Source organism: Diceros bicornis, chromosome 6 (assembly GCF_020826845.1).
Source record: "Diceros bicornis minor isolate mBicDic1 chromosome 6, mDicBic1.mat.cur, whole genome shotgun sequence".
NCBI lineage: Eukaryota > Metazoa > Chordata > Mammalia > Perissodactyla > Rhinocerotidae > Diceros > Diceros bicornis.
The window spans coordinates 95,648,425-95,660,038 of NC_080745.1; the positions used below are offsets into that span (position 1 = coordinate 95,648,425).

Below are 11,614 nucleotides of genomic sequence, written 5' to 3' on the forward strand. Positions count from 1 at the left end.
AATTACTGTAAGGAGGTATTTTCCTTACAAATAGAGTACTTTTCCTCCTGAACTACACTTTCTCACTGCCCAACACCTGAATAGATTGTAGAGGCCATTAATTAACATGAATTTATCCATCATTCAATAGCATTTATTGGGTCTCTATTATGCACCAGAGTCTGTGCTATCTATTGGAGATCTAATGGTAGGAGAGAACAAACATAGCCCCTACCTTTAGTGTTGCCTAGTGCAACAGAAGCACATTAAGAAAATAATCACTCAAATTAATTTCAAATTATAAAGTATATGTTCTGTACAGAGGAAAAAAGATAATGGCAGAATTCTTGTTAGAACCAAAGCTAGAAAGAAAAGGAGCAACATCATTAAAGTACTGAAAAAAAATGTCAACCTAGAATTTCATACCTAGCAAAAATATCTCTCAAAAATGAAGATGAAATAATCACATTAAATGTAAATGGTCAAAACATGCCAATTAAGAGGGAGAGATTTTTAGACTGGAGTAAAAAGCAAGACTTAACTCTATGCTGCCTACAAAAAAAAGCACTTTAAATGTAAAGACACAAGCACATTATAAATAAAGGATGGAAAAAGATATGCCACGCTAACAACAGTCAAAAGAAAACTGGAGTGATGATATTAATATCAGACAGTGTAAATTTCAGAGCAAAAAATATTGCCAGGGATATAGAAGGTATTCTACTAATAAAGGGTTAGAATAAATTTTGAAACAATTAATAAATATGATGTAAGAACCTTAAACGGTTATGCACCTAATTACAGAGCTTCAAAATACATGAAGCAAAAATTGATATACCTGCAAGGAGAAATAGACAAATCCACAGTTATAGAGAGCTATTTCAAACCTCATCTCTCAGTAATTGATAGAACAAGTAGATAGAACATCAATAAGGGTACAGTAGCTTGAACAACACCATGGCCAATTTGACCTCATTGATACTTATAAAATTCTCCAAGAAATAACCACAGAGTACACATCCTTTTTAAGGGCATACAGGACATTTACCATGAAAGACCACCTACAAGACCATAAAATTAGTCTCAACAAATTTTAAAGGATTTGATTCATAGAAATTATGTACATTGACCCCAATGAAATTAAATGAGAAGTTAATAATAGATAGATATCTGGAAAATATCTAAATATTTTGAAACGAAATAATGCATTTCTGAATAACACACGGATCAAATAAGAAATCAAACAGGAAATTAGAGAGCATTTCAAACTTAATGAAAATGAAAACAAAACATATCAGAATTTGTGGGATGCTGCCAAAGCAGTAGTTAAGGGGAAGTTTATAGCACTATACCCCTGCAGAAATGAAGACAATTTCTATCTCCAGTCTATGAGCAATAGGAAGTTACTCAAGTATTCTAAGAAGGGGGATGATGTAATTATATTTCAATTGTTTAAATATCTTTCTATCTAAAACTAAATGTTGGTGAAGACATGAAACAACGAGAACACTCATCCATGGCTGGTGGGAGCATAAAACGGTACAGTCACTGTGAAAGAAAGGTTGCCAGTTTCTCATAAAACTAAGAAACACATACCCTATGACCCAGCAATTCCGCTCCTAGTTATTTACTCAAGAGAAACAAAAACAGGTTCTAAAAAGGACGTGTACACAAATGTGCATCAAAGCTCTATTCCTAATAGCCAAAAGTTAGAAACAATACAAATCAACAGGCAAATGGATAAATAAAATGTTCTATATTCATAGACTCTAACATGACTAAAAAATAACAGGGAACAAACTACTGATACACACAACATAAATGAACCTCAAAAATATTGTGCTACATGAATGAAACCTTATGCAAAGACTTGGTAGTGTATGATTCCATTTACATGAAGTTCTAGAACATGTAAAACTGATCTATGGTGGAAAAAAATCAAAAGAGTGATGACCTCGGGAGCAGGTAATGTAGGTCTGAGTGGGAAGGGACAGGATGAAAACTTCTGAAGTGATGCTCATGTTCTGTATCTCAATATGGTTTGAGTTATACAGCTGTGTGCATCCTTTTTATGCATTTAATTATTTGACAGTTTTGCCTCAGAGAGGGAAAAAAAAAAACTCTAAACAAAGTTGAACTCTAATGATATGCATGTGGAAGTATTTAAGGAGAAATGTACTGATCTTTGCAACTTGCTTTGAAATGCATAAAATAAGATAGATTGAGGAATGGAAAGATTGATATATACAACAAATGTAGTAACAAGTTAATGGTAGAACATAGGTATTAGGTACATTGATGTTCATTGTAAAATTCTTTCCATTTTCTTATAAGTTTGAAACCTTTCATAATAAAATGTGAAAATTATAACTCTGGACACAGGGTAGAAAACAATTTTCAAGGTGTGGGAAGCTGAGTAGAAGGTATCTAGTCTTGAGTAGCTAAGGCATCATGGGAAGGCTTCAGAGATGAGGGAGGGCCAGATGTCAGAGGCGTTCGTGGTAACTCAATAGGATTTGAAGTCCGTTTGGATACAGCAGCTAGAAATGAGAGTCAGGAATTTTTCACGGAGCAACCCAGATAGTTTCATAAGTCATTCCTGACGTTGCTGCCCCTCACAAGAAGACCAACTAACCACTATTCATGGACAAGACACCACTGTGAAAACCACAGAACACAGAGGTGATGCTGATGCACCCCCCCACCCCCCGCACCACAGAGACCAAGATGGACCACGTTAGAAGGGTAATAGGAGTGGCTCCATGCTGACCGCATCACTCCTCTGCCAGGCTGGTGCAGCCCTGAATCAGGAGGGCTCCCCTGAGTGGACATCCAGCTCTCGACAGTTGTCAGTTACCTCTTGGGAGTCCCATTCTGATCTTGACTCATGGCGATCACAAGGGAACCAGCAGGGCTTGACCTCTGGGAATCAGATTATGACAAAGAAGGGGGAGGGGCTTGCTGTGACCAGTGCTGGGATCTTGGCAGATGGAGTTCCTACCCTCATGCCCAAGTCGTAATCCCAACCGGTGACTTTGCTCATGTGCAGAGTGAAGATGGTGGTGCCGTCTGACCAGGGAACTTGAAGCATGATTCTGCTTGGGTCAAGACCCCAACAAAGAGCCATGCCAGCCTTGGAACCAGTTCTGGCTCTCCAGCCAGGCAGGGGAACTAATTCGTAGCCCCATTCACTGCTCAGGATGGTTCCCTGACCCAGTTGACCAGAAATCCTGGCCTAGCACCTGGGAAACTGGTTGGCCCAGTGGCACTCGAGCAAAGAACCCAACCAGTGACTCTGCCCATCTGCAGAGCCTAGCCAGTAACCCCATCTGGCAAGAGTTTGGTGCACAGGTCTGCTTGATTAGCTCTTTAAAGAAGAGTCTTGCAGGCCGTGGAGCCTTCTCTGTGAACCACCCCCACAGAGGCAGGGAAGCTAATTCATAGCCCCACTACTGCTGTGTATAGTATGCAATTCCAACCGTCTAGGAAGCCTGACCAAAACCCAAGCAACTGCAGAACTCATCGTATAGCCTCACTTGGGGAGGAAGCACACCAGCAGTTCAATCCAATTCTTCTCACCCAGTGGCAACTCTGCCAACCTTAGAGCTTCGGCAGTGGCCTCACCCACAATTAGACCCTGATAGCAAGCCCAGGGACATTACCCACTGACACATCCAGAACCCCAAGCTGAGTAGACTGGTGAAGAACACAATATAAAAATATGTAAATTGTAACATGGATAACCAAAAATTGTAAGGGGGAGGAGAAGTAAAAGTGTACAGTTTAGGAATACTATCAATGTGAAGTTGCTATCAGTTTAAAATAGGGTGTTATAACTTTAAGATATTTTATGGAAGCCTTATGGTAACCACGAGGGGAAAACACAGAGTAGTTACACAAATGAACATAATAAAGAAGTCAAGCATACTGATATCACAAGTCATCAAATCACAAAAGAAGACAGCAAGATAGGAAGTAAGGAACAATCCTCCACAAAACAGTCAGAAAACAGTTAAAATGGCAATAGTAAGTCCTTACCCATCAATCATTACTTGATCAATAACTACTTTATATGTAAATGGATTAAATTATCTGGTCAAAAGACATAGAATGGCTGAATGGATTAAAAAACAATATCCAACAAATGCCCCCTACAAGAACCTCATTTTAGCTTTAAAGACACACAGACTGAGAGTTAGGGATGGGAAAAGATACTTCAAGGATGTGGTAATTAAAAAAAAGCAGGGGTGGGGTGGGCCAGCCCCGTGGCATAGCGGTTAAGTGTGCGTGCTCTGCTGCTGGCGGTCCAGGTTCGGATTCTGGGCGCGCACCGACACATCGCTTGTCAGGCCATGCTGTGGCAGCGTCCCACATAAAGTGGAGGAAGATGGGCATGGATGTTAGCTCAGGGCCGATCTTCCTCACACACACACACATAAAAAAGCAGGGGTAGGTATACTTATATCACACTTTACACTAAAAATGGTAAAGACAGAGAAGGTCATTATATAATGATAAGGGGGTCAAGGCATCAAGAAGATATAACAATTGTAAATGTTTATGCACCCAACGTAAGAGCCCCAAAGTATATAAGGCAAATACTAATAGAACTAAAAGAAGAAATAAACAGTAATACAATAATAGTTGGGGACTTGAATATCCCACTCTCAACAATGGATAGATCATCCAGACAGAGAATCAATATGGAAACAGAAAACTTGAGCACCACTATAGACAAAATGAACCTAACAGAAATACACAGAACATTCTATTCTACGACAGCAGAATACACATTCTTCTTGTGCACACATGGAAGGTTCTAGGATAGATCATATGTTAATCTACAAAACAAGTGTTAGCAAATTCAAGAAGATTGAAATCATACCAAGTATCTTCTCTGACTACAATGGTATGAAACTAGAAATCAGTAACTGGAGGAAAACTGGGAAATTCACAAATACATGGAAATTAAAGAACACTCTCCTGAACAACCAATGGATCAAAGATAAAATTAAAGGATAAATAAAAAAGTATCTTGAGACAAATGAGAATGGAAACACTACATACTCAAACTTGTGTAATGCAGAAAAAACACTTCTAAGAGAGAAGTTGATAGCTATAAACTCCTACCTCAAGAAAATGGAATGTCCTCAAATAAACAACCTAATTTTACACCTCAAGGAATTAGCAAAGGAACAAATTTAGCCCAAAGTTAGACGAGAGAAGGAAATAATAAGATTAGAGCAGAAATAAATGAAATAGAGTATAAAAAACAATAGACAAGATTAACAAAACTAAGAGCTGTTTCTTTGAAAAGATAAACAAAATTGACAAGCCATTAGCAAGAATAACCAAGGAAAAAAGAGAGAGGATCCAAATCAACAAAATTATAGATGAAACAGGAGACTTTACAACTTATATCACAGAAATACAAAGGGTCATAAGAGGATACCATGAATAATTATATGCCAACAAACTGAACAACATAGAAGAAATGGATACATTCCTAGAAACATACAGCCTACTAAGATTGAATCAGGAATAGAAAATCTGAACAGACAATTACTAGGAAGGAGATTGAATTGGTAATCAAAAATCTCCCAATGAAGAAAAGCCCAGGACCAGATGGCTTCACCGGTGAAATTTACCAAACATTTGGAAAAGAATTAATGCCAATTCTTCTCAAATTCTTCCAAAAAATTGAAGATAAGGGAAAACTCAGAAACTTATTTTGTGAGGCCAACATTATCCTGAACCCAAGCCAGAAAAGACACTACAAGAGAAGAAAACTACAGGCCAATATCTCTGATGAATATAGATGGACAAATTCTCAATAAAATACAAACCAAATTCAGCAGCATAATGAAAGGATCATTCACCATGATCAAGTGGGCTTTATTCCTCAGATGCAAGGATAGTTAATCATACACAAATCAATTAATATGATACATTGCATTAATAGAAAGAAAAAAGTCATGTGATCATCTCAATAGATGCAGAAAAAGCATTTGAAAACATTCACCATCCTTTTATGATAAAAACTCTCAACAAATTAGGTATAGAGAGAATGTACCTCAACAAAATAAAGGCCATATATGTCAAGCCCAGAGCTAAGATCATACTCAATGGGGGAAGGTTTAAGCTTTTCCTCTCACATCAGGAACCAGACAAGGATGCCCACACTCACCACTCCTATTCAACATAGTACTGGAAGTCCTAGCCAGAGAAATCAGGCAAGAAAAAGAAAAAAAAGGCATCAGAATTGGAAGGGAAGAAATAAAATGCTCTCTATTTTCAGATGACATGATTTTATACATAGAAAATCCTAGAGATTCCATCAAAAAACGGTTAGACCAATTAACAAATTCTGTCAAGTTGCAGGATAAAAAATTAACATACAAAAATTGGTAGCATTTCTATATATTAATGGCAAATTATCTGAAAAAGAAATATATAAAATGATCCCATGTATAATAGCATCAAGAATAATAAAATACTTAGGAATAAATTTAACCAAGGAGGTGAAAGATCTGTACAATGAAAACTATAAGATATTGATGAAAGAAATCAAAGAAGACAAATAAATGAAAAAGTATCCAATGTTCGAGGGTTGGAAGGATTAATATTGCTAAAACGTCAATACTACAAAAAGCCATCTATAGATTCAATGCAATCCCTATCAAGTTGCCAATGGCATTTTTTACAGAAGTAGAAAAAAGAATCCTGAAATTTATAAGGAACAACAAAAGACCCTGAATAACTGAAGCTATCCTGAGAAAGAAGAAGAAAGCTGGAGGCATCCCACTTCCTGATTTCAAGCTATAGTAATCAAAACAGTATGGTACTGGCATAAAAATAGCACATATATCAATGGAACAGAATCAAGAGCCCAGAAATAAACCCAGTATGTACGGTCAACAAATATTTGACAAAGGAGCCAAGAATACACAATGGGGAAAAGACAGTCTCTTCAACAAATGGTGTTGGAGAAACTGGACAGCCACATGCAAAAGAATGAAACTGGACCTCTATCTTACACCACTCACAAAAATTAATTCAAAATGTATGGAAGACTAAAATTAAGACATAAAACTCCTAGAGGAAAACATAGGAAAAAAGCCCCTTAACATGGGTCTTGGCAACAATTTTTCAGATATAACATTAACCACAAACAACAAAATCCAAAATAAACAAGTCAGACTACATCAAACTAAAAAGCTTCTGCACAGCAAAAGAAATGATCAACAAAATGAAAAGACAACCTACAGAATGGAAGAAAATATTTGCAAATCACATATCTGATAAGAGGTTAATATCCAAAATATATAAAGAACTCATACAACTCAATAGCAGAAAAACAAATAATCCAATTAAAAAAACGGGCAGAGGACTCAAATAGACATTTTTCCAAAGAAGATATTCAAATGGCCAACAGGTGTGTGAAAAGGCACTCAACATCACTAATCATTAGGGAAATGCAAATCAAAACCATAATGAGTTATCACCTTACACCTATTGGAATGACTAGTATTGAAAAGACAAGAAATAACAAGTGTTGGTGAGGATGTGGTGAAAGCGAACCCTTGTGCACTGTTGGTAGGAATGTAAATTGGTGCAGTCACTATGGAAAACAGTAAGGAGTTTCCTCATAAAAATTAAAAATAGAACTACCCTATGATCCAGCAATTCCACTTCTGCGTATATATCCAGAGGAAATGAAATCACTATGTCAAAGAGACGTCTGCACCCCCATGTTCGTTGCAGCATTATTTACAATAGCCAAGACATGGAAACTACCTTAGTGTCCATCAACAGATGACTGGACAAAGAAAATGTGATATATGTGTACACACTGGAATACTATTCAGCCATAAAAAGATGGAAATCCTGCCATTTGCAACAAAATAGATGGACCTTGAGGGAATTATGCTAAGTGAAATAAGTCACAGAAAGACATACAGTACAATCTCACTTATTGGTGGAATCTAAAGAAAAAAAAATCAAACTCATAGAAAAAGAGATCAGATTTGAGGTTCCCAGAGTCACGGGGTAGGAGGCAGAGAACTGTATGAAGGTGGTCAAAGGTACAAACTTCCGGTTACAAGATAAAAAGTCCTGGGGACATGATGTACAGCACAACGACTACAGCCAACACTTGTGTATGGTATATAGGAATGTTGCTAAGAGAGTAGATCCTAAAAGTTCTCATCACAAGGAAAAAAAACATTTTTTTTCTTTTTTTCTTGTATATATACGAGATATAGATACAATAAGATAAGCTTATTGTGGCGATCATTTCACAATATATGTAAGTCAAGTCATTATGCTGCACACCTTACACTTACACAGTGCTTATGTCAATTATATCTCAATAAAACTGGAAGAAAAAAATATACAAATAGACTCTTAAATATACAAAAAGAAGTTTTCCATAAATGTGGCTCTTGTAACTGGATGGGGTTGAGGGGCTGAAGGAGGTGCCTCTGTCTGTTGAGCAAGGTCCTTGGAGGACCCCCAGGCAGCTTTCTGTCAGCTCAGTGTGAGCCCGGCAGTTACAGCAGTGCGTCCGGGGTCCCAGGTGAGGCACCGACAGTGGCTGCACGTTTGGATATCATGCCAAATATCAATGACAAATGAAGCATGTATCATGGGCACAGGTGGAATTACCTAGGGGAGAAGACAGGAGAGCCGCGGGTGAAGCCGTGAGGCACACCAACATTCAGAGGCAAGCGCAGAGGGTAGACAAATAATAATGATGAGATTGAGAAGAAATGGACTCCTAAAATTAACGCTGTAGAAGCTTCGTGCAAATTAAAGAACCAAACACAACTCTTTCCTGCCATGGCAAAGTTTCTTGGTTAAAGGATGAAGCTATCCTTTTCAGAAAGGAAATAAATGAAACCACATCTCCTTTCTGCAGGTCATGAATGGAAGTCTGGGTTACAACATCTCTCCCCCTCTCTGTGGTGCCAGGACCAGAAACCTCACAGACAGAGTGAAGTAGCCACCTTGTGTTTTCCTAGACCTCACTCCAGGAGCAGTTGGGTCAGAGAAGCAGGATCTGGGTGAGGTTGTCCAGAGTGGGGTGTCAGGAGACCCCCATCAGAATGAACCAGGCAGAGTGCACACTGGGCAAGTCTGACTCTCAGATCTCCCTGAACAGGGACCCCCGACTCTGGAAGGGGAGGTGGCTAGCGCGCCCACAGGTACAGGGTCCAGCGTTGCTCCAGGTGCCAGGTGCTGGGGAAAACTACTCACTAAGGTGCTGGAGGGGAGGGAGGCCCTGGGCCCTGCAAGGCCTCCTGCTCTTCCCCTCGCCCCTGGCTCTCCCCATGCCTCCCAGCTCCCCTGCAGCCCTGACAGCCTCCACCCTCAGGGCCTTGGAATGCTTAGTTGAAGTGCCACTTCAGTGGAACTCAGGGCAGCTCCATGGGGGAAGCACATCATGTATAAATCTATCCTGATAACACCTTCTTGCTTTTTGCTACTTGCATCAGACTCTCCAAGTCCTATTTTGAAATTAGCTGGTTGACACCTGCAAATTCCACACTGGCCTTTCCCTTCATTTACCCGATGCAGGAAAACACGTTCCTGAAGGCCACTTTGACATCCTTGTTCCGCAGAGAGTAGATGAGGGGGTTCAGCATGGGGCTGACTGCTGTGTACAACAAGGCGACCACTTTGCCATTTTCCATGGAGGATCCAGAGCCCGGGAGGATGTAGGTATAGAAGACGGTGGAGTAGTACAAGGAGACCACCAGGAGGTGCGAGGAGCAGGTGGAGAAAGCCCGCTGCTTGCCCTCGGCCGAGCGGATGCGCAGGACGCTGGCGATGATGCAGCCGTAGGAGGCCATGATGAGCAGGAAGTTGACGACTCCAAAGTACACGTCTGCGAGGACGATCATGATGTTGTTCAGGGTTGTTGGGCTGCAGGAGAGCAGCAGCAGCGTGGGGACTTCACACATAAAGTGACGGATCTGATTAGGGCCACAGAACATCAGCCTTGTCATCAGGCCAGTGTGCAGAGCGGTGTTGCACACACTGACCGTCCACACGCTGCCTGCGAGCAGGGCGCAGACAGGCCAGCTCATCAGCATGCTGTAGTGCAGCGGGCGGCAGACGGCTACGTAGCGGTCATAGGCCATGACCGTGAGCAGCAGTAGCTCGGCCGCCAGACACTCCGTCAGGAAGAAGAGTTGGGTCATGCAGCCCCCGTAGGAGATGGCGCCACCCTTGACCACCAGGTCCTCCAGCAACCTGGGGAGGACCGTAGATGTGCAGACAATGTCTACAACGGCCAGGTTGGTGAGAAAGAAGTACATTGGGGTATGGAGGCCTGGATGCAGGCTGATGGCCATGACAATGAGGGCGTTTCCTGCAAGCGCCCCTAGGTAAAGGAGGAGGAACAAGGCTAAGAAGAGACCCCGAAGCCTCAGGTCCTCTGAGAAACTCTGCAGGACAAACTCCTCCATGGCCGTGTGGTTGTCTGTGGCCATCCCAAGGGCTGAGTCTCTGGACACAGCTGGCCGGCAGAGGGAGGCACAGGGCAGTGGGACAGCCTCTGTGGGAGTGTGTGCTCTTGGCACCTCTGCTGCAGGAAGCACATAATCAAGATATCATCGAAGGCCCTGCACCAGGAGACAATCAGAGACCACTCTCTGCTCTGAAGCCCTGGGGCCCCTCCTAGCGCTGCAACACCCCTCCCCTGACCACCCGCTGTGGGGGCCCGTACCACACGGTAAGTGACACAGAAGGGTCCGCGTGAGCCTGTGCCCACTGATTTTGGACATTTCCTACATTACTCAGAGAGGAGGAGCTCGTTGCTGTGCTCAGCCTTGCCACGGAGTGTGGAAGTCCCTGGGACTCCAGATTCCCCAAAGGAAAACCCAGTCAGCTGGGGGTTGGGCCTCAGGGGCAGGAGGGAATTCTCACTGTGGGGGCTGTGAGGTGGGTGCTCAGGGGAGCACAGGGTCTCGGAGGGGAGGGAGTGCTGGGGCACCGGAGGGCTCGGCACTTTTGGGATGGTGGCCTTCGGCTGTCAGAGTCAGCTGCGGACTGACCCAGCCAGTGTCCTTTAGTCAAAGCCACAGCTGCCCAACCCTTCCCTGTTGCTCCCCAGAGAGGGCAGACCCCCGTGAGGTGGGCAGGAGTGTGGATATCTGATCTCCTGGTCCTAATCCCATCCCCTGTCCTGGGCTGGGTGGGAGGCTCGTCCCCTCGGTGGGCCAGGCTGGGCCAGGGCCTGGGGTACAGGGAAGAAAGGCAGAGACCCAGCTAGTGCAGCCCTGTGACTTCCGGCCGAGGCACCCACTCAGCTCCCTGGCTGTGCCACACCCCCACAGCCTCACACACCTGACCCCCCACCCATTTCAGACTACGCAGCCTCCCTGGCAGGACAGGGCCAGGCTCAGGGAGGAGACCATCTTCCCGGGCCCAAGGAGCAAGCAGGTGAATGCACTCAGGGAAACAAGGCCCTGAGTCCTGTCCCTCCTGGTGCCAGTCCAGGCAGCCCCGGGGGGTCAGGTAGGAGGTCCATGGCCTGTCCTGGGGGCTCACAAGCACTGCAGGCAGCCTTAGAACAGGTGTCAACAACTCGGGCTCGTGTCACCCAGGAAGGCTCGCCTGTTCCCAGGTG

General features: G+C 42.7%; 1 protein-coding gene across 1 annotated transcript; it reads right to left on the minus strand.

Annotated features, from left to right (window-relative positions):
* Positions 1-9,545: 9,545 nt before the first annotated feature.
* On the minus strand, positions 9,546-10,475 carry LOC131407650 (olfactory receptor 13A1-like). The gene has a single exon (XM_058544405.1). It carries the CDS (start codon positions 10,473-10,475, stop codon positions 9,546-9,548), a length of 930 nt encoding a protein of 309 aa, XP_058400388.1.
* Positions 10,476-11,614: the final 1,139 nt, after the last annotated feature.